Raw genomic sequence first — 27,958 nt, 5'->3', positions numbered from 1 at the left:
TTAAGAACCTAAGATTTTTCTGTCGCCTCACACTTCCTGTCGTTTCTCTACTGATCGCTCGACACTCACAACGCCTGCACTCATTCTTTCCACCTGCTTACTTGACCCTAATAAAGTTTAATTACTCAATCTAAGTTTAAATCACTTCAAATAATAAAAAAAATCACACGGATTCCATATTTTATGTCTTGTTCTTGTTGCTTGTTGGTTTCTTGCTTGTCCTTGATCATTCTGCACGTCTGATGTCGACCGTCCGATCGACTGTGATCGATCGACCGATCGACTCGTGCGAGTGATGTTTCCTTGGTCGATTCGTTTCCGTTCCATTCCGTTCCGTACGGAAGCTAATAAATAGTACTTTGTTCTGGCCTGTTTGATCGCATAACTCGCTTTTATTGCCTTAGAAGACGACTGTCGGTCCCGTTCTGCGTGTTTGCGTTTTGTTTACGGTTTCTCCTGTTACTTATGTCAAGATCATGGAAGAACGGAGATCATCCTTGGCGACGGCGCCTTTCCGGGGCCACCATTGGACGATAAATGCAAAAAAGAAGTAGCATTTCGTTTGTTTGCGTTTTTTAATTGTTCTTGCGTTTCGTGTGTATTCTTTCTATTTCTTGTGGTTTAGTTTATATTTTCTTCAGTACATCGGATCCTTTGCTTCTGACGCCCTAGGTTTACTATACAGATTAAAAGCTTAAAAAACAGAACACATTTTGTTTTACCACTGTTTTGTGTGTATGTGTTTCAAAGTGTATTTTCTCTGGGGATTGTGGTTCACATTATTCAAAGGGGGAGGGGTGTGTCGGGGCGGGGACAAAAAATAACGAATAAAAAGGGGGGATAAGTCAGCCATTTTCCTCTCTTATATTTTTTACAGTTGCTAAAATCAAAAAAGTGCTGGCGCCTTTTGATTTCGATTCGTCTATCTTACAATGTTTCTTCTGTCCTTTTTACAGCGTTCTAAAAGTGAAAATATTTTTTGCCTTTTTCTTATATTTTTCTCCAATATATATACTTAGTTTTCTGTTATTTGCATCTGTAATTTTTACTGTTTTTTTTTGTCCACCTAAAGTTACTATTTCCTTAGATTTTACTTATCGCAGAGTCCGTATTACTTAAAAAAAATGTGAGATTGTGGGGAAAATCATATCCTTTCTCGCACAGAGTTTGTGTCAGTTACTTGCAAAATAGACCTATCGTTTCCTCTCTTCTATCCTTCAAAGTCGGATAGGCACTGTTCCTCGAAGGGACAAACGCTACTCGGTTCGATCCTCGCCTAATCACAAAAAAAACGGCAAAAACTGATCTATCATGTTCTACAATCTTCAGTTTGCGTTCTTCTTTTTATTCCCAAAAGTCAGCGATCGACCAGCTGTTTCCCTCTTTTCCCGGCCACAACTAAATCCGGCGTAGGCGTCGGCGTTGGCGGTGGCGGTTGTTGGCGGCGGAGGACGAGGAGGACGTGGAGAAAATTAATATCTAGCCAATAATTATAATAATAAGCGATAATAATTATTATTAAATAATTAATAGTCGGCTGCCGCGGGGGCGTCTATTATCTTCGATCCCGATAGAGCAGATAGGTTTTCATCGACTGTGGCAGCTGGAGCTGTTCGATGCGCTCCTCCATGTGCGTTCGGCCGATCTTCTGGCGGATGACTCGCCGGCACAGGTCCATCAGTGGCAGTGGTTCGGCTAAAAATGGAAAGAAGATGAAAATATGTTAAAACTGGTGTTTCATTGTTTCGGGGGAAATAAGAATCGATATTGAGCTCTACGCCGAAAGTTTGACAAAAGATGGATTGTTTTTAATTGTCTGTATCTTGGAAGCCCTGATAAAGATGCCATCTGTCGGATCGAAACGTTGGAAACAATTCAAATCAACCATCGTCTTTCTACGACTTAAATCCGAAAATCTAAAAACAAAGCAGTACCTGTGGTAGCAGCACCTGTGTTACTTGTTTTTTGAGTACAGTGAATTCTGATCTAGGAATGAACCGGTGAACTAAGTTCTTTAGAGTAACCAGCTTTTTTCTCGCTCATTCATCTTGATGAACACGAGGAAGAGCAGGATAAGAGAGGAGGAAAGTGCTGTCTCTTCCATCTTTTTTTTCGTGTTTGTTCAGAAGGGTGATAGGGAAAACAAAAGAGGCTACGCCAATGACTGAGTTTTCTTTGTTCAAGAATTTGGCACTAGAGAGTTTCTTCAGCAGTCAATAGTTTACCATTGAAATTGGATAAAGCCATTTGAGAAGTTTGCGAGCTCACAGGCGCTCCCTAGCGGACAAATTATTTGTCAAACACAACCAGTGCAAGACTAAGCCCTGAAGTACATAGGAAAGAACTCAAGAAACAACACTTGTTTGACACTAAAAAAAGATACCTGTACACAGGGTCAGTTATTATCCAGGACCTGTCTCGTTTTCTGTTTTGTTCCTTGAAGAGCCACAATAGAATTTTACATCGAAATTTAACCTCAATTTTCTCTCCGAGAGAGAAAAGAACGGCAGTGAATGGGAATCAAAACAAACCACCGGAAAATGACAAAACTCGCGTGAGAGGGAAAAGGAAGGGACGAACGAGAATGAACCGAACGTTCATTCGTGACGTCACCTCGCAAAGTTCAATAAAAGATGCCAGGTGAAATTTTCAAAATCTTTCACAAGACACACAAAAATCTGTATTATGACTCTAGTTAAATTGAATTTGGTAGTCGAATGAATTTAAAAGTCGTTATTTGTGAACGATTAAAGTATGATTTAGCAGATGATTAACGACTGAGTCGATGCTTATATTAATAAATTTCAAAATTTTCTATAATTACCAAATATATGCAACTTCAAAACAACATTATACAAAACCATAATGCCTTGTAATATTCATGGAGACATTTTCAGGAAATTTCTGGAACAATATATCCTTGGAGAACTTCTTTTTCTTATTTGGAAACTTTTTTTTCTGAAACTGCTGAGCTGATTTCTGAATTATTTATTTTTTCAAAGGGTTTTTGACATAACTCCTACTAGGACACTTTTCGTGGGTTTCTGGAAATTACTGTAAGGATACCTCAAACGTAGTGTCTCAGATAAAGCTCATTTTTTTCATAAAATTTTGAACGCAAAATTCTTTCAATATTTTCAAAATAGAAATTCAGTCAATAACGTTAAAGTCTTTCTGAAATAATTTCAATAAAAAGCTGTATACAATAAATTGTGGCGTGATTTTTTTTAAGGTATACCTTGATTTTTTTCATCTATTTTGGCATTACTTTTTCATAAAATACTTTCCAAAACTCCTCAGAAAAAAAAATACTTCAAATTTTTCCACATTACTTTTTAAGGGATTTTCCAGGGATTCCATGTTTAAGGCATTATATCTCAATAGTTTTTCATTGAATCCTAGAAAATTTGATTTGGCATACCCTCAAGGAATGCTTCCAGGATTTCTTATAGGCACGTGGATTCTTAGATTCCTTCATGGCAGCTTGTTCTCAAAACGATTTTATTATATTACTTTAAAGGGTGAGTCGATTTTCAAACTAACGTAACTTTTTTCCTGCTTCACCAAAATCAACCAAATTTTGCACAGTTTCTCCTATTGTTTACATATAATGAATTGAACAATTATCAGTGAGATTCCGGTCGATATAGAATAAATTTAGTTAACAGTTCTAAGAAAGATGTTGTACAATCACATGCTAAAATCAAAAATCATGGTATCGCGCCTTGGAACAATTAATGATTATACATTATCGGATCATCTTAATGTTCGTCAATAGGTTTCAGGAAATGTTGTCAGTGAAACATAAGCTTGAAGCTGGTTGAAAACCAGGCACGATGCGCATAAACAAACCAGATAGCTTTAATTATTTGTTTCAAGTGAAGCCTAAACATTGCCTTGGGAGTTAATTGAAAATGTCGTGAATTTTACTAAAACGCATCCTAAATTTGAACCTATACCAGAAAGTTGAAACACATACATATACTAAACTACTGATAAAATTTGGTTTCGTTTCGTTAACTGTAGACAATTTGCGTATCAGTTGAAGATAGGGTGGCACAATAATTAACGACTCACCCTTTATAATTGAATGTTGACTATTTCATTATTCCCCGATCAATTCTAGGAGAATTTAGGAAAGAAAACCTTTAAAAAATCCTCGGCAGACTTTGTAATTGTTTTAAGAAAATCCTCAGAGGACCTGCTAAAGGAATACCCAGAGATCCCCCTCAATTTCCAGAGATTTTCCTTCAGGAGTTTCCGCAACTATTTGGGAGGTTCTTAATTGGCTTTTTTAACGGTGTTGAAATAATTCGATATTCTGAATCTGCATGTCAAACTGAACCGAAATCCAAATTTTCATGAATTTTGGAGCCCGGGAACCTATTTAAAAATCAATTTGAAGTTTGTATGGGAGCGATTTGTCGAATCACCCCTCATCGCAGTTTGTACTGGGTGGAGCTGTCAAACAGTTGTCCAGCTGTCAAAAGGTGATTTCAAAAAATCTCTTTGAAATTGATTTTAGGTACCAAAATAAGGTTCTAAAAATCTGAAAAAAATCATAGTGACTCAGAAAAAGGTGCTCTTTCGTATAAAATATAAAAATCAATACATTTTTCTTAATTTAAAAACCCAATTGAGATTATCAGAAAAATAATGAAAAAAATCTGGAAGAATCTTCCGAGAAATTCTAAATAAGGGATCGCAAGAACTCTTGAAAACATTTTTTGACCTTTGATTGCGTTGTAATTGCCACTTGGCTTGGTTAGCCTAAGCAAAAATCGTGAAATTGACAAAAGTCTTTGAGCAAATCTCCGAGACATTTACTGAAGCGGCTCTCTTAAGATTTTCAGAAGAAATTTTAGAATAATATTCTAGAAGAATCCTTCGAGGAACTTCCGGATAAAACATTATAAGCATTCTTTGCGGAGTCATTGGAGAAATTTCAGGTGGAATCGTCGGGGAAGCTTTAGCAGTGCTCTTTTTGGGATGAGACGACTTCTGAAGAATTCCTCGAAGAAATATCTAAGGGGTTCCTTGGACGAATGTGACGACACTTCTGGCGGAAAAATGTTGTTCACGGGGAGTTCTGGGAGCAGTTTCTGGAGAAATTTTTGGAAGATTTCCGGTATAATTTCCTAGAACAGCAATTTTTTCAGATTTTTTTTTTCTTTTTTTTTTTTACTTGTTTTATTTTTTTTTAAATTAAGCTTAAGAGCTGTCTAGTTACAGTCTTCAGTCACAATGTTCGTTAAGTTGTTACGTTTGTAATATAGATGAATTACAAACGTAACAAAGTTTATATTGTTTCATATCAGTCTAAACAGAGTTTGTTTCGTATCGCCGCAATTTTCATTAATCTATACGTTTTCGTTAGAGCAAGTGCTAAAATGGAGGTCATTGTCAATCGACGATGTGTTTTGGCTTGACGAAAAGGCTTTTGGAAAAGTTTCATACGAAACGAACGTGTGATCGCAGATTTTCTAGAACTTCTCGTTAAAAAAAATGAAGAACTTTTCGAAGGATGCATTGAGAATTCCTCGGATACATTTGAATTTTTTTTTAAGAATTTCTGGGAAAACTGCCACAAGGTTTTTGAAGAATTCTCTCAGAAATTTCCGAATTTCCGAAAGAAAAACTTTAAGAAGAATTTATAAATGTATGTCCTCGGAAAAAAATGCCAAATGCGTAATTTGTGGAGGCATCCTTCGAAAATCCAGACAGAAATTTTCAGAGGAATGCGAGCAGTAATTTTTGGAGAAATCTTTGCATGAACTTCTGCAAGAGAATCTATTGGAAGTATCCATAGAACCATTCTGAAGGACAAACAAATTTCAGGTTAAATCTTCAAGAAAATTTATATGGAGGATTTTATGAGAAAGAATTCTTGGTGTCTTTTGAGAAAAATCCTTGGACAAATGATAGTTTAGTTTAGTTTAATTTTATTTTTTAACAAAAATTTAGGATGAGGGAAAAGCCCCTTTGAGTGATTTCCTTTTTCTCTTTTTGAAATCGTACTCAAAAAGGCATAAAACCTCTTCATCTTTTCACAAAACATTTACAAAGGATATATAATAACTTATAATAAAGGCTCAAACGGCATAAATCCATAGCAGAGCCAAATCTTGAAAATGGGCCAAAAATCCTAATCTTGAATGAAAATGTCATCTACCGCTGAAATATCTTGCAAACTCTGAAACGAAAGATTTAGAAAAAAAAGGAATATCATACTATATAGGAAATATCATTCAAAAATCTATAAAGTATTTTCATCAAACAAAGATTTTTGCTTCCCAAAATATCGCGAACAGATTCTGGAACCCTGTGATGATGTATCCTAATATCACCAATAAATTTAGTTCTAGGTACAACATATCTAGAACAATTAAAAACAATATGGTCAATATCCTCATAGGTTGAGCAAAAATCACATAAATTTGAATCTTTTATATCAATACGATATAAATGACTGTTACATATATGTACAGGGTGTTAGGTTCCTGAGTGCAAACTTTTTAAAGGGTGATAGAGGACCATAAATGGTGAAAAAAATTTCTCTACGCATACGGTCAAATCTCAACCGTTACGTAGTTATTGAACTCCCCATGTTTTTGACTCTTATTGCCTTGACTGGCTATAACTTTAATATGGTCAAACTTGTCGCAATTTTTTTACCCTTATTCGAAAGATTATTGAATTTTCTATCAAATGGCATCTTTGAACCGATTGGTTTAGTAAAATAACTAAGTTTTCTAGAGCAAATAGCTCAAAAGTAGTGTGTTTTAATTTGTTTTTGTAAATTATCTTTGAAAAATGTGTAATAATTTAAAATTCTTCCTTCGGCAAAGTTGTGGCCCCTGTTCCACTCTACAATTCGTTCTTTGACACCAAACTTCTATCTCTTATCAATCAAAATTGCAAGAAAACGATAAGAGTTAGAAGTTTGGCGTCAAATAACGAATTGTAGAGTGGAACAGGGGCCAGAACTTTGCCAAAGAAAGAATTTTAATTCATTACGCATGTTGCAAAGATAATTGACATAACAAATTGAAACACACTATTTTTAGTTATTTTGTTCTAGAAAACTTAGTTATTTAACTAAACCAATCGATTCAAGGATGCCATTTGATATAAAATTCAATAATCTTTCGAATAAGGGCAAAAAAACTGCGACAAGTTCGACCATTTTAAAGTTATAGCCAGTTAAGGCAATAAGAGTCAAAAACATGGGGAGTCGAATAACTGCGTAACGGTTGAGATTTGACCATATGCGTAGAACAATTTTTTCACCATTTATGGTCCTCTATCACCCTTTAAAAAGTTTGCACTCAGGAACCTAACACCCTGTATAATGATTAGACATAAGTCTCGAAAATGTACAAATGAAGTTTTGTCCAACAAATAAATATTTAAACCATAAATTTTGATTGACTATGGGCCAAATGGAATGACACCAACGTCCCTTATCACTAGAATCCCATAAATATTGCCAACTTATTAACGACTGATTTTTCAACTCCGTAAAATATTCAGATGAAGCAATTTGTCGATGATATTCTGGACAAATGATAGTTTGGAAGAATCGTTGGTAGCATTAATAATAAAAAGAACTTCCGGAGAAATACTTAGAGGAACTTCTAAAATATATTCTCGGGTTATTCATCAGTTAAATCTGTCGTAATCACCTGGAATTTCCGCTGCATTTTTTTTAATGTAACTGGATGAATCATTTGAGAAATTTGTTGATGAGAGTAGCTCTTAAAACAAATATTTAAATAAATTGCCGGAGATATCTTGTGAATCTTGAGCAAATCTTTAAGAATTTCCTGATGATACCATTTTAAGAATTTCAGAAGAAATCCTAAAGAATCGTTACAAAAATTTTCGGAAAATGAATTGTTAATTTCTTAGGAGGCTCTGGAGAGATTATTTGGATAAAAAAATCGTATCACCGGGAGAAATCTTAGTATGAATTTGTAAAAAAAACTATTTTTTTATTTATAAAGGAACTACGATTTTGTTTAAGGGTCTTTGAGGAACTCCTCGGAGAATACTCAGACTAATTCCTAGAGAAAAACTCAAATGAATAAATTAATGTCTGTTAGAACCTCCGTTCTAATTGAGATATACTAGAATTTCTTTACTTGTCCTTTCATAGATTTTATCCCGTGAGTTCTGAGAGTTGTTCCTGTGAATTCTACCAAAGTTTCACCCAATCTTGCAGCAGGTATTTTACACGAGGTCTCTGTAGGATTACCTCCCGGGATGTTTGCAGTGGTTTTTTCGATATGCTCCCAGTGCTGCTTGTTGAATACCTTCGGAAGTCCTTTCCTGAATTCATCGTACGTTCTTTTACGAATATCTCTCAGTGGTTTTCCAAGACGGTTTTTCAACAGTTTCTCCTGAGAATTTTGCGAGATTGCTGCAGGGATTTCTTACAGTAAGCTTACATGGGTTTCTTTTGGAGTCCCTCCCAGGATTTCTCTTTGATTTTTTTTTGAGATCCTTCTGGAGTTTCTCTAAAATTACGTCCTGGGATTACTCGCATATTGTTCTCGGGCTGTCCCGGGTTTTCGCTGGACTTCTTCCGAAGTTCTACTCAAGATCTCTCTAATAGGAGAGTTTATCACATGATTTCCCCTGTTTTTACGATATTTCTCTGGGATTTTTTGTTAGGCTATCTCACCCTGAACAAACCTCTACAAAGAATTCCGGAAGCAACTGTTAAATAAATTCCAAAACGAACACGTTAAGGACAAACGCCTTGATATCCCGCTTTAACAGTGCATCAGAACTTCAGACGCACATATCTCAAGAAGCAAGCTTCAAATAACAGTGCATTTTATTATTCTGTTCTTGCTCACTTGTAATAAGCTTAAAATAAGAAGCTCAGGTTCGCTGATTTTGTTTACGAGGAGATTTGTGCTTTCAAAATCGTGAGTAGGTACCAAAGTCGGCCATTGTGGCGGCCATTTTGGGATTCTAACTAGTCTGTCCTTAAATCACGAGACAGTTTTCGGTAGGAAGTCCGGGAAGAACTCTGGCAGTAATCCCGGGAAAATCTTTATGGAAATCTCAGGAGAATCGCTGCAAAAATCCTAGAAACAACAACTAGGAAAGGACTGAAAAAACCTCTGAAAGAAACTACGGGATTAATTCCACGACAAATATAAGGAAAAGCTCTTGCAGAAATTCCCAAAAAATGGGAGAAAGCTCAGGACAAATCGTGAAAAACTTTAAGAAATAACAACGGGAACAACGCCGACAAAAATCTTCTAAGACATCTAAAAATATCTTTTAGTGGTTTTCCGGGATAGCTTTTGAATATGTTTGCCTTGGATTTTTGAGAAATTGTTGAAGGGATTTCTTCTAAAAATATTTCATGTGTTTCTCTTGAAGTCCCTCGCGGGATTTTGCTCGAAATTCCGCCCAGATTATTCTTCGGGATGTTCCAGTTTTTCTCTGATTTTTCTCCAAAGTTCATCTACAGATCTCTTCAATAACACTTCCCGCAGTTCATCGTACGCTTTCACTTGGATTCCTTCCGATATTTTCCAGGGAATTTCTTAGGCAATCTCAGTAGATATTCAAATGAGAAACCCTGAAAAAATCCCTGCAAAAAAAACTCTGGAAGCAACTATCAGAGAAATTTCAACAGGAACACGCACAGAACCCCTACGGGTAGGGGTTTCTTTCGGAAAGAACACTGGCAGTCGGTAACCTGGGAAAAACCTCTATGAAAAACCTTAGGAGGATCACTGCAAGCAATCCTGAAAACAACAACTAGGAATAAGCTGGAAGACCTCTGACAGAAATCGCTTGAAGAATTCCTTGACAAAGTTTCTGCAGAAACCCCTCAAAAATCTTGGAAGAAAGTCCAGGATCAATCTTAAAGAACTTTTAGAGACAAAACCGAGAACAACGCCGGGAGGAATCTTCTGAAACAAGTTCCATGGAGAAACTTCGACAGAAATATCAAATAAACCTTCGAGAAAAATCCCACGAAAATCTTAAACAAATAGGGTAAGGGAAGTATTTTGAACCCCTTTAGGAAGTAGATAAACAATTCATTCACATGAAATAAATATTTATTTGTGAAATTTAATACCTCTTCGAAGCTGACTACACATTTGTCACCTTCTTTGTTTTTGGTGCTTTTCCGTGCGTTTCACTGGAAGTGAAAATATTTTCTCTATTTTTGATACTGAACAGCATATTTAACTGACATTCAAAATAAAGCTCGTGGAAATAACTTGAAGGAATTAAAGGAGGGACTTCATAAGAAGTTCCGTGAGGGATACAGGGGAACTTCAGAAAGAAATCCCAGGGGGAACTCCTGTAGAAAAGCTAGGAGAAATTCAGGGAAGAACTCCTACAAAAGTTCCGAGAGAAAACCTGACATAAACTCTGAGGTTAATTACGCGACACCATCTGAGAAATATACTCAGAGTCTCAAAAGTCTCAAGTAGAGATCCTGGGTGAAGTCCCAGGAAATTTTTTGTGGGTCAATCCAGGCCGTGAGATATTCTGGGAGCAATATCAAGAAAACCGCTGGGTGAATTCTGAAAAATATTCTACAGAATCTACGTGAAAAACTTGTTCACTGGTTCCGAATTTATCCCCATTCGGTATTTTCTCTACGAATTTGGGGTAGAAGTAGTTTGGAGCTTATTGTACACTTCGGCACCAACATTTCAAAAGGGCGTAACTGCATTTGGAAGTAATACCTTCTTTCAAAGCTGTAGGTCGTACTGCCTCCCTTACACTCAAACCACCGTGGTTGTCGGAAAGAGGAGAGTTTTTCCCATCTGGTACTTGTTGTGAAAAACATGGAAATCATAACACATGATCCACAGCTTTAAAAGAAGGTGATGGTTCCAAAAGCAGTTACGCCCTTTTGAAATGTTGGTGTCGACTTTATATTTATCGCTGTCAGTTTTTCGAAATTCCAGAAGAAGTAAGGAAGCTAAAACTTTCAAAGCTTTCCAAGACATACATGATTTGAAAAGCGATCTACTCAAGTGGCAAATGTATGCAGTTCGTGATTATCAGAAACTGTTAACGGGGTGATCTACCTCAAGAAGTGCCTACAGAAGCATATTGTTTCTTCAGTTGATGCAATGCAAAGGCTCTACCACAGATAACAGATGTTTATGCTAGTACAAATTTTTCGCAGAATCCTGTGTAAATGTTCAAAACGATATACGTTGGCTCACTACCGCCATCTACTCAACTTATTGCGACATTACATCGAACTTGAATGCAAGAATAGTTCAAAGTTCCAGTTTCATTCAAGACTGAATACAATCTTGAGTGTAAAATTGCGTAGTGCATGCAATCTTGAAAGCGATCACTGACTATCGATCACTGCGCCATCTCTAAATGATTGCCACTTGAGTCTCAGCTGCTCGTTACATACAAAATGGCTGTTGAGCATTTTTACACACATTGCCAATATAAGCATAAACGTCTGTTATCTGTGGCTCTACGATCTACTGAACGGATCTAATTACTAGTAACGTAACATTCACTGTAATATAGGCAGATTTAGAGATCCAAAGCGTTCACTGTTCTAAACCACAGTAGAGAACTGACTTTAGAGACAATGAAATGATAGTTCGCATAGATAATCTATGTTGCGCAATAAATCATTGCCCTCCCGATGACCTGCATTCGTTAGATCGATCGATGCCGAAAGAACACGTTTTCCTGAGGAAGAACGCGCAATAGAGCTACCGCTAGGTACGTTAATCTCCCACGCTCCTCCATGCTTGTTGGTGACCCTCACCCGCACGCGCACGATGTCACTCAACTTTGAATGTAACGAACGAGAACATTGTTCTTATGAGCTTGAGTCCATTATCACCAGCATGCTAATTATTATCAATCTACATATACCTGGCTGGCTGAACCTGACTGTTCTAGACCGATCTGGTTGGATGGGCTAGATGGATGGTTGATCTAAACAAGCTACTCTGGTTCTGGTTTACCTCTGCTGGCTGGTGCCACTAGAGGGCTCATGTTTGGGACGGGGGCGAGTGATAGGCGATCAATGCTACCTGTTAATCGCCAAGTTCATCACCGAATACCTGGGTGAGAGTGAGCTTGATGCGTTTACTACGTTTTAAAAATGGTAGTTTAGAGTGTTGAGCAATAAGAAGGTTATCGAAATCTTATCGAACAAATGACGAATATGGCACATCTTCCGTTATCTTGTGAAGTAGATGTGCAAAAAAAAGCAGATTATCATAGACAAGTTTAAACAAATCAAGGTTTTTAACAAATAATCTTGATTGTCAAGTAACAAACTCATATTTTTGTGGAAAATAACGTAAACAGTTCCTTGCTGATTTCTACACATATGCCCCGCTAGATTTCTTGAAGGACTCAAAGAGTTATCAACATGTAACCTGAAATATACCTGTTCAACAAGTGTAAATTCTCGAATTTTCTGGACAAATTAAATGTAATTGATATAAAATGACGAGAATTCTAATTTTATTTTGATTGCAAAGTCTTTGCAATTGTTGATTTTTGGGTCGTTGATCAGTTGATCAGTTGTATTGATCTATCACCAGAACCCAGATTTCAAATCACGCAATCCGTATCAGAAACAAGAGGCATGATTGTTTCTTTTAAATAAAGCACTAGCATTATCACAGCCAATTTATCTGGATTGATTTATAAGTATCAGCTATTCGCATATTGCCAATATTGGAAATGATCACGCATCGTTTACTGTGCCAAAGATAACGACTTTCGAAATCGCGGTAGCTGAAGGACCGCAGGCCGGGTTTCCACCACTGCACTGTCTACCGCCAATGATTCATTACCTGAACCTCAATTCGAGCAAACCATTCACCAAAACAAACCACAACCATTTCCCGATCGCAAGGACTACAGCCCATTTCCATTCGACGCCATATAATCATTTCACCCATTTGTTTACATTGCGTTTCGTCAGCCAAAACGATAAAAAAAAAACCGAAAGTCATCCAAACTTACGCCTCGAAGCAACTGCACAGCAAAAAAGATAGTTGCCTGACCACCCAAAAAACCTAAAGACCCTTTCGCGGGACACAAAAAAGTGATTGTAAATAAACGTGCGCTCAGAACGGCATCGATTGTTTGCCGCCGCCGCCGGTTCGATTTCAGCCGAATCAATTACCCACGAAATCTTAACCTTGGTTGACGCGCGAAGGCTAAGGTTCGGATCGAGTCCGAGCCGAAAAAAACAAACAAACCAATAAAGGAAAAAGTTGTCCCGCTGATCGCGATTTGCGGTTGTTTTGACGGCGATCGTGAGCTGGCGCCTCCGCGTCGACGCGTTCCACCCTTCCCCCCGTCTGTCAAACTTTTGCGGCGACGCTTCAACGCTTCGGGTTTCGAGCGGCGAAAGGATACTTACGATCGAGGCCACCGATGTACTTCATGGTGATTTCGCAGTGCCCCCAGACGGCGGACACGATCGGGTACAGCTTTCGGCCCTTGAGCCCCCGGAACGCCACCCCTAGGTACTGGCCGTCGACGATGAAGCTGAGCGTTCCCTCGTCCATGTCTAACGCTACTAGGAATTTGTCCGGCACTAGGAAGGTTTCATCTGGCTTAAGTATCGCAGGGTACGTGACGCCGGGGCAGGTTTTCGAGTTGTGGTACAGCATATTGCGCCCCAGGTCCCAGCCCCAGCTCTGGTCGTTCGAGCCGACCAAACTTTGATAACCTACGGAGTGGAGTGGTGCCTCGGATGTGGCCACACCGATCACAGCATGTGTGCCTCGCTGCCGCGTCGACCAGAACACTTCCCACACGTGCAGGCCTTTGGTGAACCCGACCTTGCCCCGTATGCAGTCTGTGCTCTGTGCCACCGGGTGCCGGTGGAATGTCATCTTGTCGTCCTCCTTCACGAACACGTTGAGCGAGCGATCTTCGGAGTTCCAGGAGTACTTGATCTGTGTTTCGCGGGCGGCCGGTGGCATATCGAGCAGGAGATCGAGACGGGCCGGTCGCTGGAAGTGCGCCGCCAGTTCGCGCGGGATCTTCGGAATGAATGGCGATGGTTGGTCGCGGCTGCTGACCGTTTTGACACCTCCGCTGATCTTTTGGCCCATGTTCATACCAGGGTGGGCACCACTGCTCGTTCGACTGCTGCGGGTGCTCCGGATGGCAACCTTGTACGAGACTCGGATGCGTTCGAACTCGCGGGGATCGATTCGATTTAGGACCACTCGGGGCAGTAACGCGGACGTGGACGACGATATACTCTGTGGACGGCGGCGTTCGCTTGACCTTAGCACCGGACCCCGGCTACTTTTGTATCTGCGGATTCGGGAAGAGAAAGGAGGAAAAGGTAAAGTTAGAATATTGTTTTTTCGTGAGGTGAGCTTTCAGAAACAACAAGTTCTGCAGATGTTTTAATATATTGAGATAGCGTAGTCTTTGCGATTCAATCGCTTCGATCAGGATATACGTTCACGTTCTGCTTTGTCTTGCAGATTCTACCTTGATTCCAAATACCCTAGTGCTAACGAAACTTCAGACTTCACGTATGCCCACCCTACTTCTTCGTTTTCATCTAGGTTCTACCTTCGGGTCTGAAATGATTTCAACGTTTAAGTTACCCACATGTCCATGATCTGGCTCTTTGTCTGTATCATATCTACGTATTAGTCCTGGTTCTCTTTCATGTTCGACATTCTACCACGTTGTTCAGGTATAACTTGGTTGCCAGATTCTGTCTGACTCGTCCTGGCTATATTTAATGGTCCAGACTCTATCTGCTCTATGTAGATAGACACATTCTACCAACCCGTCTAGAGTCTACCTGATCGTATAGCTTCTACTGTGTCATTGTCATCTCATCCAGATTCTTTCAAGTTTTTTTGTAACTTGAGTTCGGTAGGACTATTCGTAGATCGGACTAGATTATGGTGACCAATAATCAACACAGTTCGCAAAATGCTCTCAGTTGTCTACAAAACAAATCCCGTCCAGAACGATCACCAAAACAATCGCCGCAACCCCGACGACCGGATGGATCGAGAAAGGTAGCTATCCTTGCTTGGACGACAGCGCGACGGCCATCAGACTGTATCGGAGTTTACTGTAGGCAGGCATCGATGACCGTGTACATTCTCAGATTGCGCATTGCGGAGGAGTCTGCAATGCAAGGATCAGCTCTAGCACCAATACGGCACCAGCGTGCAAGCGGTTTTGAACCAATTACTGCGCGAAAATAAAGTTGTAGTCACCACATCACGTTCACCTCTCACGAACCCAAATACACAATCGGGAAGAGAATGTCTTATCCCGTGAGTCTCCCGCTGATCACCAGCTGAAGAAAGGAAATTAATTGCAAGGTTAATGAGGCTCATTTGTACCAGTTTTCGGGACATTCACTGCGTCGATCGATCGACGAACGAGCTAGTAGTCGGACGCACGTGCAACAAGCTGCTCTCGGCGTTAATGACGTCCAGTCCGGTTCCAGTCCCATTCACCGCACCACCACCGTGCGGGTGCAGAAGCCCTTGGCCAGGTGCGCCTACGACGGGACATCACCACGCGCGCGATCGAGTTTTGTTGTTGGTTTTTGGAAAGAATGCTTCCCCGTCACCCGGTACGATCGCGATCGCGGTCGAGCGGCTGCTGGCTGCTGAATCAAAGGGGTGAGTGTCGAAAATGGTAAACAAAAACATTAAAATTGGCACCGGGGTGAATGCATCAGGCAGAGGCAGGCGACTCCCGCTGACGAATTTGGTTGTTTTTTCTGCAATCCAGTACCACTTGAGTTTGTTTCCCTGTAGTAGGAGGAAGATGGTACGAAATGCGTCTTCGAGGGTTCAACGACTTACCCGGCACCATCACATCTTCTGCCTTTTCTGCTTGTCTGGGCATTTGTACAAATTTGACAGATGATCACTGATCCAATTTCAAAGATGACGCCACTCTAAGTTTAAGGCACTCTACCCGGCGCAAACGATCTCGATTTTTGGAAGGATGCAGACAATCTGGCCTCCAATTTATATCACTTGACAGAAGTGATCAATCAGTTGATCGACCTTATCGATCAACTGTCAAAAGACATAGGACAGACGCCAGATCATCTGATCCCTACCAGTAATTGAACTTGTTTGTGTTGATTTTCCTAAGGAGACGCATTCCACCCGTCCCTCCCATGTAAGTGAAAGATCACTGTCCGCGGGCGGCAAACCGCTTAAACAAGAGCGAGGTTCTTGAGCGTTGTTGTTGCACTTCACCACTTGACCACGGTCTTCTGAACGGTGGATGGTCACAAACACACATCACTAGAGTCGAGCGGCGAGCGGCACCCGGTTCGGTGCCAAAACCCCAAAAACGGACCTCGCGGGCAGAATTGGCACGTTGGCTGAGCTGACGACTGATCACCACATTCCCTTCGCTCTAGTTCGCTCTGATTTCGAGGTTGATCGAGCGTGAGTGGACCGCCGTCGAAGTGGAAGCGTTCCTTTCGAATTTGATTTTCGTACCTTTTCCACCTTTTCCAGAAGTGACGAGACGGCAGTGACAGTCACCGGCGGTAACGAACGGTGGCGGTCGCAAACGATCGAAGACGCGCGCGCGCGGGTGATCGTGTGACAAGTGACAGGACTGCGCGATCAACCAACGCGAAGACTACGGCAATGCTCTTAACAAGAACTGAGAGCCCATTCACTGGCAATGCCATGTGCTGACTGGTGTGCTGCTGCCGCGGTGCGGTGGTGTCCCTTGGAAGTTTGTGTTGATTTTTTTTGTTGGTGCGCATTTCGGCGTAGACTTTCGAAAGGTAGAATGCACTGTTTGTACATCATTAAATTCTGTACGGCGACGACGGTGGGCGATGGAGAAGGCCTGCTGCCTTGTGCAGGAGATTAATCAAGGAAGGTGCGGGGGAGGTGGAGGTGTTGCGGACTGTTGGTTTAAAAATTGGGTTATCTCGCACGGGATAGCTCTTCCTCCAGACAGATTGCTACGCGAAAGGCAAAATGGATCGTCTGTGCGGCGTTTAAATTTGTTTACGAATGTGATAAGTCCGTTTGACCTACGACAACGAAAGACGAGTGTGCATTGTTTGCAGACATGGTTTTTGGTGTGTCCAGTTGATAAAAGTACTAGGATGGTCCGCAAATTATATGGATCACTTTTAAATCATTCTTCGCAAAACTACAAGGCAATTTCATAGATGGGTTTCCAATACCCTGGAGAATTACCATAATTTAATTGGACACAGTTGGGTTATCCAAGGTCTAAACATCCTAAGCACTTCTGCATTCTACCAAACAACTGCCATGAGATTGCCTCACGAACTACTTCCCCTGCGAACTATTTCCAGACCAAGGGGCTGGGATTCGGGATCAAGGGACGCCGAATACCGAATTTCTGGAGTCTTTCTAGATGTCCCAGATCCTAGGTGTTGACTTAAAAACCCATGTCAGTGGAATCATCTACACCGTAGCATCGATTGGACACATCCTTATCCAGGTTTCACTTTCTCGTTTGTCCATGTTCTACCAAACCTTTTAGGTTCGTTACCTCTATTGGAAGCTCCCTCTTCATGCAAGTCCTATGTTCATGATCAGGATTTAGTAACTCATTTAGACTCCAACTTCTTGCGTGATTTTGACCTTATTGCTCGAATCTTTCCTCCTAGCCCATGCTCTGCTCCCCTCATCAATTCTTTTTCCTGCCACGTCTTATCCACTAATTCTATAGCATATCTAGTGTATACTACCTCTTGTTCAGATTCTACCTCTGGCCTGTATGGTTAAGGAGCGTCCTTGTACTGATTCGACCTCATCGATCAGGTTTACCTTCCCGGCACTTATCTCCCAGGTTCTACCTTTAGATTACATTCCATTTCATTCAAATTCACGCTATTGAGGCACATCTCTGGGTGTGATGGGTCTCTGGGTCTCATGATCATTTTTGGAGGTCTCGGGGGGCTTCTGAGAGGTTTTAGGGCCCACACAAGGCGTTTCGGAGACGTTTCAGGTGGCTTCAAAGGCACTTTGAGCCATTTTAAGGTGTTTCATACAAGTTCTAATAGGGTTCAGCGGTGTACAAGTGGGTGTGAGGGGGTTTTAAGGGGGTTCAGGGGCATTTCCCGAGGTCAGTGACTCTTAGGAGTGTTTCAGAGTATTTCGGGGGTTTTCAGGAGTTTATAGGAAGGTTTCAGGGAGTTGGCAGATGCGGTTCATGAGGTTAAGGGATGCCTTTGGGGCGTCAGAGGGATTTCAAAGGCATTTATAGGATTTTTAGAGATATTTCAGGGGGTTTCAGGACAATCTTTTGGCATATTTCATTGAATTTCAGAGGGTTTCAGGTGGATTTACAGTTTACAGTGTTTCATACAGTTTGGGGGCTTCAAGTGAGGCTCAGGGGTGTATAAGTGGGTTTCAGGAGATTCTCAGGGGGTTCATAGACATCCCCCGAGGTCAGTGAGTTTAAGGAGTGTTTCAGAGTATTTCAGTGGTTTCCAGTAGGTTATGGAGAGGTTTCAGAGAGTGGACAGATGCGGTTCAGGGTGTTTAAGGATGCCTTTGGGGGTCTCAGAGGTATTTCAAAGACATTGATAGGAGTTTCAGGGATATTTCAGGGGGTTTCAGGAGAATCTTTACCCATATTCATTGCATTTCAGGGAGTTCCAGAGGGTTTCAGGTGAATTTACAGTTTACCGTATTTCATACAGTTTCAGAGGGTTTCAGATCCAATTCAGGGGTGTACAAGTTGATTTCAGGGTATTATCAGGGGGTTCAGGGGCATGCATCCGAGGTCTCCGCGAGTTTTAAGAGTGTTTCAGAGTATTTCAGAGGTTTCCAGGATGTTATAGCGGGGTTTCAGGAAGTTCGCAGATGTAGTTCACAAGGATTTAGGGTTTCAGAGGATTTTCAAAGGCATTGATAGGATTTTCAGAGATATTTCAAGGGATTTCAGGAGAATTTTTAGGCATGTTTTATTGCGTTTCAGGGGTTGCGGAAGGTTTCAGGTGGATTTCAGGGACACCGGAGAACTTAGGGGGTTTAAAAAGGGTTCATGGCTTGAAACTCCCAAGGCCCGCTCAGAAACCCCTGAAACCCGTGTGAAACACTCTGAAATCGCTCTGGAGCCCTCCTGAAGTTCTATTGAACGCCAATGTGTCTTCTGAAATCCCTCTGGAATTCCCTGTCTCCTGAAACATCCCTTAAACCCTTGGAATGCCACTGAGAGTCTATGAAACCATCTGAAACATTTACAGAGATTCTGAACACCACTGAAATATCCCTGAATCTGCTACCAACCAGAGCTCAGTAAGGCCGTCCATAGTCATCGTCCAGGATCAACGACCAGGCGCAAGTTTTACTTAATCTTCCAGGTTCGACCTCCAGTTGTCGTTCAGATTCTACCTTTTTGTGGAAGCCGGAAGTATTGTCTTCACTTCCAGGCCATCTCCTTATTTTCCCAGGTTCTACACTGCGTGGAAACCTTCAACCTCCGTGGTGAACTCCGAGTTCATTCCAAATGGCTTCCCTATGAGTAGTACATAAGGAGCGTTGTCTTTCTTCCCAACCAATAATAGCTTCTTCAGGTCACTCCAAGTCGATGTTTCCAATTCCGAACTTCTCCTGGACTGGGTATCTGCGAGACTCGGTGTTTCGTTTAGCATTGTTTGACTTCTTCAAGCGCTGGCAGTAGCACCACCACAGGTGCCCAATTCTGACTGTATCCCGGACAATATATCTGTGAGAAGCGCTGATTAGGCCACGTGATCATTTCTGAACTCGAGTGTTGAACTCGGAATCCACCAAGTCACGTACCGAGCTGAGCTTAGTAAGGCCGCTCATTTGCCAACTCGGTCAATTCGTCATTCAGAGCAACTTCCTGACGCAGGTTTTTCTTTATCTTATAGGTGTTACCTCCGGTTCTCGTCCAGATTCCTCGCTTTCTCTGGTTCTACTCTACAAGGAAACCTTCAATCTACCTACGTAGAGAATTTTGATTCCATTCCCCATGAATCAATTATTCCGAACATACTTTGAAAAGTATCCTCAGGCCAATCCAAGTCGATGTTTCTCATTTCGAATCCTGGACAAGATATCTGCGAGAAGTGCTGGCTAGACTCTGTACCCGTTTTGAACTGGTTCACTTTATCAAGTCCCTGAACCTCCACATGACCCTGGAACCTCTCCAGGACACTACTAGCATACATGTCTAATGATCTTGTCTAGTCTGATCTAGACCAATCCTCTGAGACGACTGTTGGTTGAAGCCCCATAAGGTCGTCCCGTAATGACGACTTGGAACCCGGTCAGGACGAACTCTTTACCGAAAGCATACTCTTAACCCATTTCAGTGTCTGTGAGTTGACTAATGCCCATCTACGTCGCTACAGCCACAACCTCATGGTAAAGTGTAGGCTTCACCCAGTTTAAGGCTCTTGTAGAGTAGGGAAAGTCTAAGCTTCATCAGTCTGCAAGTGGTATCATCCACCACTAGATGAATAGATGGCCATCATATAGGCATCCGTAAGGGGTGGCGTAATGGAGTTGTTGATAGACTTGGCAGACCTCGTGTTCCTAGGACATTGAGTGATTCTTGGTGCAGAAACCGTTCTGCCGGCAGTACCATAGCACACAGGAGGTCCAGAAGATCGCGCGGCACATCCCAGGGGCGCTCCAAATGAAATCACATTGCCAGGATGTTGGAGATGCAGGCACCGCCATCCCGGATGTCTATGATCGAAACTCTCCAGATGACTAGGTGGAGCACCGAAGAAACCAAGCGGAGGACAGGAGTGGTGAAATACTACAGGACGTAGCGGCTAATAGGCGTGGCGATCCTATGAGGCTACGGACCCCATCCCGAGCAATTCTTGGCATAGCACATTGATTGATTGATTTGTCTTTATTAAAGAGACTTTTAGCCCTTGGCTGGTTCGTGTTTGCGGCATAGCACATGCCAAAGACTACTACTACATGTTGGCAGTATGTGGAATAGGATATAAGATAGAGAAATAACCAGGTTTCTTCATTCCAAATGCCTACAATCGAAGCTCTCCAGATAACCAAGAGGACCACCAAAGATAACAGTGGAGAACGGGATCGGTGTAGTGTTGCAGTGCGTATAAGGCCGTAATCTTGCCTGAGTCTACTGAGTTCGAAATGGTCATTACTGATCTCTGGTGACTCATTCTATATTTTTAAAATGCGCCAGATACTCTATGTGGTCAGTTTTGGACGAACTCCTGACAAACCCTTTCGCCTGAATACTAATAAACCGTGAAGGCACACCCTGAACTAGGTAGATCGTTTAGATGGAGTCATGGAGTCGTAGAGAATTGTAGCTAGAAGTGGATAAATGTCTCAAATGATGGATTACGTGCCTCTGGAGTCGGAATTCTGATGTCTTGTGAACTTGTAGAATCTTCCAAGAATACAAGGAGCAATGACCATGGGTAATTTATGTAGAACCTTATGATTTGAACTCCTGAACATCTACGAGGTCTCTATGAACCCTCCTAACGAATAACTACTTCATATAGGCAGTTTAGCCGAAATTCGACACGTGCTAATCTTTTTGAAGAACCTAAACCTAGAATCTGATAGAATGCAGTTGGTCTAGCCAGCCACAACCCTGGGCAATTCATATGACGCCATTTGGAAGCTTATTTCCCCCTAACAGCTCATCTACATTTTACCTTGATGCATAAATTTTCCAACCCACAAACGCCCACCAACCGTTCAATCAGTATCCTTTCATTAAAATTAATCCCAAATATATTCGAATGACACAAAACGCACACACACAGTCATCCCGGAGGCAATCGATACAAGCGATAATCCCCTTCACTATCCCGGACAGCATGCATCGCGCAGCAAGGGAACAGGATTAAAAGGGCAACGCTACAGTACACGTCCGCCCGGCGCTCGCTCGCTCAGTCTCCATGTCGGGAATGACGCATCCAACCATGATTAAGTGCGCCTCATTATAGAGCTGCTATGTGGTAGGTACCTACCTATTAGAAATGGGATTCGATCCCCATCGGATCGGATCGGAAGTGTTTGCATTTTCGCCATGTTGATGAATCACGCCGGGTAATTGCTGCTGCACACCCCTGTGCTGTCTAGCGGCGCTAGCCCACCCCTGCTTCGGAACAGGGGTTGTGCTTATCTTCCATTCCGGAGTTTCCAAGCCGGGTAGTTTGGGTGGTCTCCGCAATAATGATGGAAATTAAAGGTAAATAATTGCAACCTTCTGCTGGAGGATCGACGGCAGTGCAGTGATGCTGCTAATTAGGCGAACGAATCGATCGGAAGCTCGCGTTTTCCTACTTTATATCGTTTAAATGTCAAATCAATTTCGAATCGAATCGTGGAACCATCGCACCGAAGGCAGCTTGGGATAGCCTTGAGTGCTACCATTGCGAGGTGTATTATCATTCAAATGTCACCCCTGAAGCGTTGTGGAATTGGCGGTTATGGTATGTAGCAATCGATAGCTGTCCTGTAATTGTTTGGCGTAAAACGCATTAATCATTCGAGAAACGAGAAAACTTATCGATTAAACGTCACGTAACCCCGTTCCAGGTTCTGCTGCGGCAGGCGAATCGAATTACGTACGGTTTGAGACCGATGTTCCGCCGAAACCCCCTTTTGTGTGACTGAGTTTGTCTGAGTGAGTGTGTGTGTGGAAACAATGGAGATGGGAAAAGTCAGCCGCAGCATCCGAGGACGACTTTTGCCGTAAGATATGGATTCGGTTCGGTAAATGGTTTCATCTCATTTACCAACGGTGTCGGATCATGCGCAGTGTTTTGGGTTTGCGATACGAGTAGGGCGAACAGCATCCCTCGTCTATGTATGCCGTTGCGATGCCTGGTTTTGTACATGGAAAACATCCCCCTTAGGATGAAACGGGCTTTCCCTGCTCGATTTCCCGGTCGATACTGTATGACAAATTTCCACACCCTAATAGTATAATCAAATTCCTGGTTTCTTCCTGTATGTAGAGCCCCAGCAGACTAAACAGCGTCAACGAGGGGTCCGTCTGGTGGTGTTTGTGTTTACGATTGGAACGAGGGGTGGAAGCAGCGGAATGGTGTGCGTTCACAACACCAGCAAACGTTCCAGGGTGCGGTTTCCGTGCTTCTTAAAGCACTTTGGGTTGTTTTTAAAGTGCTCTGAATTTAAAAGGCCGATCCCACATGGAACATACATTGTCTCTTTTAGGGCGGCTTCGAATGGGGACTGCTGCCAGACTGGTCGTTTATCCTTCAATCAGCTGGCAGCGAGGTGGCGCTACGCTTACCTCATCCAACGGTAGGTAACGGTCAGGCAAAGTAGATAGCCATGGGTCGGACGTTTGACGACGGGGCACCGTTTCAAATTGACGAACGGGCACGAGTCAGGGAAACAATCAGGAAAAAATATGGTAAACACTCATACACACACCTTCCCGCACGCCCTCGCGAACGCGAAACTCAACCCTACTATGATCGAAGCCGCCTGGCAGCAGGGGTGTGCGGTGTCTATTCACACGAAGTCCGCAGCAGAAGGGGATGGACAGGAGAAAAGTTTTCTCGTTTGCCACATAGGGTGCTGCGGAGGGTTCTTGACCTGGTCGATATATCGATTGTTTGGTAGTGCCACAGTGCGCCACCAGAGGCGCCACCGAAGCGCGGAATTTCAAGCACGCACGGCGGCCGTTGCGTTGCGTTGGTTGGCATGGTTGCAGCACAGCACAGCGATGATGGTGCGGAGTCTGCGAATGCAATTCGCTTGCGAAATGGGGCACAACTCAGCCAATTTGTCATATTTGATTACTGTTGCAGCGGCGGCGGCCGCCACGACGCGCAGCAATCGGACGGGTTTTTCTATGGTTTGTAGTGAGCTTTGGTGCGGCGATAGATACGCAATTACTTGCTCACAGCGCGACTTTTTCTGTGGTTTTATGGAAAACGGTAACGTACTGGCTTCACGGGCTTGAAACAACCGCCACGAGTGACCGCTGCAGGGGTGCGTTACGTCAGATATGTCATATGTCTTTCTTAATGCGTTGCAAGTTCGGGCAGCGTGTGTAGTGCAGTTTTCAAAACTGTATTTGGTTTGTCTTCTAATAGAAGTAAACCATTTGAAAACAATAAATCGCGAGGGCTTACAGCAAAACTCGAGAAACAAACAAAAGTGATCGTTTTCGTGTCATTTCCTTTCCAGTGGCACAGAATAATTTGCCCTTTGTTGTTAGGCAGTTATACGAAAAGTTTTGTAATCAAACAGCTGTCAGCCTTCCAGAAAACGTCAAAAGAATGTCACAAATGAGCTCAATTTCTGGCACGGATTAAGCGATGCAGCATTGACAAGTACAACCATCAATCTTATCGTTCAAATGTCAAACAACCAAGCATAAGCGTAAAGGCCATGTAGTTGATGTAATGTGTGCATTGAAAACAAAACTCAATACACGCAAAATGTCACATGTACACCGTTGCAGATTGCGTAATATGGTGCCGGTGTAAAACATAGCAGCTGTGCCAAACCTGTACTTTTGGAGAGGTCAATCGATCGATAAAAAAAACCTGCAGTGAACAGGCTCACCATTTTTACAAGCTATTTAGGAGACGAATGGGCCGTTTAATGAAAAGCACCAAGAGCATCGCCGAAGTGAAAATTGATGACAGATGTTAAATGGAATGAAAAGCATTCACCGTAATGCAGTCGCAGATGTATGCCACAATTACGTCACACTACTTATCGTTCAACTGTCACTTTCTGTCCGGCCGTTATCGTCATCGCCCGCAACAACAGCGTAATCAATCGACGCAAAAATTGCTCAAACTAACGTGCAAGGATGGGATGCAAACCGCATGGAACGAGAGGATCGTGAGAAAATCCAACCCGAACGGAAGCGGGAAGCAAGCGTGAACGCAAGAAGTGTGTCAAGCGAAGAGACGGATGGGCTCGTCAACAAGCGAGCCGAGCAGAAGGTCGCTCTCCCGAAAATCGTATTAATTTACCATATCCGCCCCATCCGAAGGGCTGTTGCCCTTATCTTTCTCGCTTGCCGTAAAAGGAGACGGATGGGGATCGTATTACAGAACATGTAAATCCATTGGAAGGTGAAAGGCAACCGAAAAAAAAAACTGTATCGCTTACACAATTTGTCATCCGGTGAGTCGCCGGGACCTCATTAGCTCACCATCTGTGGTTTAACATTCGGGCTCGGGGTGTCCGCATGTGTCACCGCGAGAAAAGAAGCCTCAGCCGCGCCGAAGATCCCATTCTCCACACGACGAACGGCTGACGGAGCGGAGGTGAGCTTGACCTTGGCTCGACGGTTGCTACGTGATCGTCCAACTCGCGGAAGCAGCGCGTGCAGACGATCCACAAAGACGACCGTGAGCAAGTTTTTTCAACCTGAAGCGCGGTGGCGCTCACCTGCTTTTTAGAGAAGGATGACCACCTTTGGTTGCTGGAGAGCACGCTCACATACGGTGCTAGGGTGGATGTATGTGTGCGGGTCACAGTTCTGCACGGCCATTTATGGCGCTGCACACAATCTCCCGGTCAAATGTTCGCAAATCGAAGTTGACCGGCCAGCTGCAGCTCCGTGACACTGCAAGATCCCGAGATTTACGCTATCGATGTGGGAAACTGGATATTCATTTGCAAATTCATTGTGCAAATAGCTGTGACTCGATCGTTTTCCGCCTCGATTGTGCCCGCTAGTTGCGGCAGTGTTAGTGAAGTACAAAACCGACCGAAGTGCGCCCAGAGCCACATGATCGCCGCCGCCACCGCTACGCTGCCGTAACTGCCACTCCACTGCGGCGAGTGTAGGTTACGTAACGTCCGTCAACGATCATCAGCGCCCGCAATGGAGGTAACCTTCAACCGACGGGCTGCCTGCCGTAGCGGCGGCCCAAGCCAACTAGCCGAGCCTAAACGCGCTAGTGTTCATTCAAAGTTTGCACTTTTTATGCTATTTTTCGCGTTTCATCGTCAGCGGCGGCGCTCGTATTTACATAACCTTTACTATCGGAACTGTGTGGCGGCGGCTGCAAGCGGTGAGCGGGCCGTCGTCGGATCAGCTTGCGCTAGTTGCTCGCGGCTTAGATAAAACCCGCCGCAGCAGCAGCAGCAGTGGGAGTATGCGGAAAAGTGCAGGAAAAATCTTTCGTCACTGTGGCGATTAATCATCGTGTGTACACGAGACGGACGGGAAGGAGGCGTGTCACGGCTATTAATACGGCGAACTAAGCGATCGGCCACAGTTGTCCACTGTACTGTCGCGCACCACCACGCGGTGCCTCTCGGCCTGTTTACTCGAAAGGTCAGAAAAACGATTTCAACGTTTGCTCAGAACCCATTACAACGGCATGGCAGTAAGCAGCTAACCATTGCACGGGGCTCGCGATGTAAAGTCGTCAAGGTTTCGCTAATTTGCCGCCTGGCTTTTCACGCAGCGCAACTGAAAATTTATTCGCCCAGCTTGGCTACAAACCAGCCAGCCGCCATCTCCCAGCAATGCAACGAGCACGACGACGGTGACAGTGGAGTGCGTTGCTCAATTAGCTTACCGTCCACAAAAACATGAGGGACAGCTGTTTCACGTTGTCAGTTGGTACTTTAGGACATTACGAGAGACAACTGCCGCAAGTTTATGATCCTGAATATTACCTTGCGTAACGATATGTGAGCAGCCTCTAGCACCACAACTCGGACCAAAGCTCCGAATTATCGTTTAACTGACAAACAACCCTCGCAAGCTACGCGGGTGGTCTGCCGCTAACTCACCTGGAGAGAGAGAAAGAGGAAGAACTTCCTTATACCAAAGTTCTGTTCTGAAATAATTTAATAGACGAAATGTTTACAGCGAGACTTCGACTTAAGTAAGCTCGTGCCTACAGAATTCCTCGGCTATAAATGCTTGGTTGCAATCTTACTAACAGGTGACACTTGTAACATTTAGCATTAAATCGTCAAACTTGATTGGGGCTGCAACCTCCGTCCGTATCGTTGATCGCACTCCAACAACAGTACGCGCGCGCACGAGAGAGTGCTTGAAACAAAGAGACCCAGACATGCGTGCTCGCGCCTGCCTCGAGGGACAGGACCACTCGAGCGGCCAATAAAATACGGCGGTGTTGACCTTTTACCGAAAACAAAAGACCACTGTCGCAGTCGCACACGCAACGCAACGCCAGCCGACCAGTCCAGACCACAGACAGCCATGTTGAGAAACTCGATTCCGCCCATCGAAATTTATGCAAACTGTACGGTGTGACCTCCACTAAGACCACGCGCTCGATCTACACGGCTAGCGCCGCACCGCACACCGTTTGTTGACAATATTTTTTTGCCTTCCACGGTTGCCTGACTGAACTGGCGTGACATTTTCCGGCGACGGCGACGGCGGCTAGCGGAATCGACCACGATCACCCATTTGGCCGGCCATATTTGTTGTGTGTTTTCAAGATCAGACTCCGTCCTTCGGGAGACGATTAATTTGCCTCGACCGGCGAAGAAGCGACGACGACGAACTTCATTGAACCAAACGATCGTCCCCATGGTCGACCGCCGCCGTCGATGCCGCCGCAACCGTCACAGCCGCCGAGAACGATAAAAACAAACAATATTTTTTCGATACCTCGCTCGGGCTTGAGTAGAGCACGCGGCGCGTCCACATCTGTACCCTTATTGGCGCGAAGCGGGACGAAACACACGGACAAACACAGACGCGAAAGTGTCAAGCGCGATATTGGGTAATAAAAAGTGGCGGATGGCCGCGACAGCGGCGGATCACTGCCGCACGCCAAAATGCTATTTTAACGGCTTCGCAATGGCAGTGACATCATTCGGTCGAGTTGATGCGGTCAGTCGTCGCCGTCGGCGTTGTCGTTTGCCAATAAAGTATGAGATGTGGGTGGACTTTGGTCAGTGACATCCATCCCGAGGTAAGGGCGGTGATCCCG

At 43.3% G+C, this 27,958-nt stretch overlaps 1 protein-coding gene across 1 annotated transcript in view; it reads right to left on the bottom strand.

Moving 5' to 3' along the window:
- Nucleotides 1-841: 841 nt before the first annotated feature.
- Nucleotides 842-27,958, bottom strand: part of LOC109420734 (protein gustavus) — a 71,639-nt gene continuing 44,522 nt past the window's right edge. The window contains exons 2-3 of the mRNA XM_029869128.2: nt 13,409-14,316; nt 842-1,695 (exon numbers count right to left, since the gene is read on the bottom strand). Coding sequence (XP_029724988.1) covers nt 1,556-1,695; nt 13,409-14,316 — 1,048 coding nt within the window. The 3' untranslated portion in view covers nt 842-1,555. The remainder of the gene's footprint in view (nt 1,696-13,408; nt 14,317-27,958) is intronic.

The sequence above is a fragment of the Aedes albopictus genome, unplaced genomic scaffold (assembly GCF_035046485.1).
Source record: "Aedes albopictus strain Foshan unplaced genomic scaffold, AalbF5 HiC_scaffold_93, whole genome shotgun sequence".
Taxonomy (NCBI): domain Eukaryota; kingdom Metazoa; phylum Arthropoda; class Insecta; order Diptera; family Culicidae; genus Aedes; species Aedes albopictus.
Note: the sequence above shows the minus strand (reverse complement) of the source record. Positions and strands in the feature narration are given on the sequence as shown.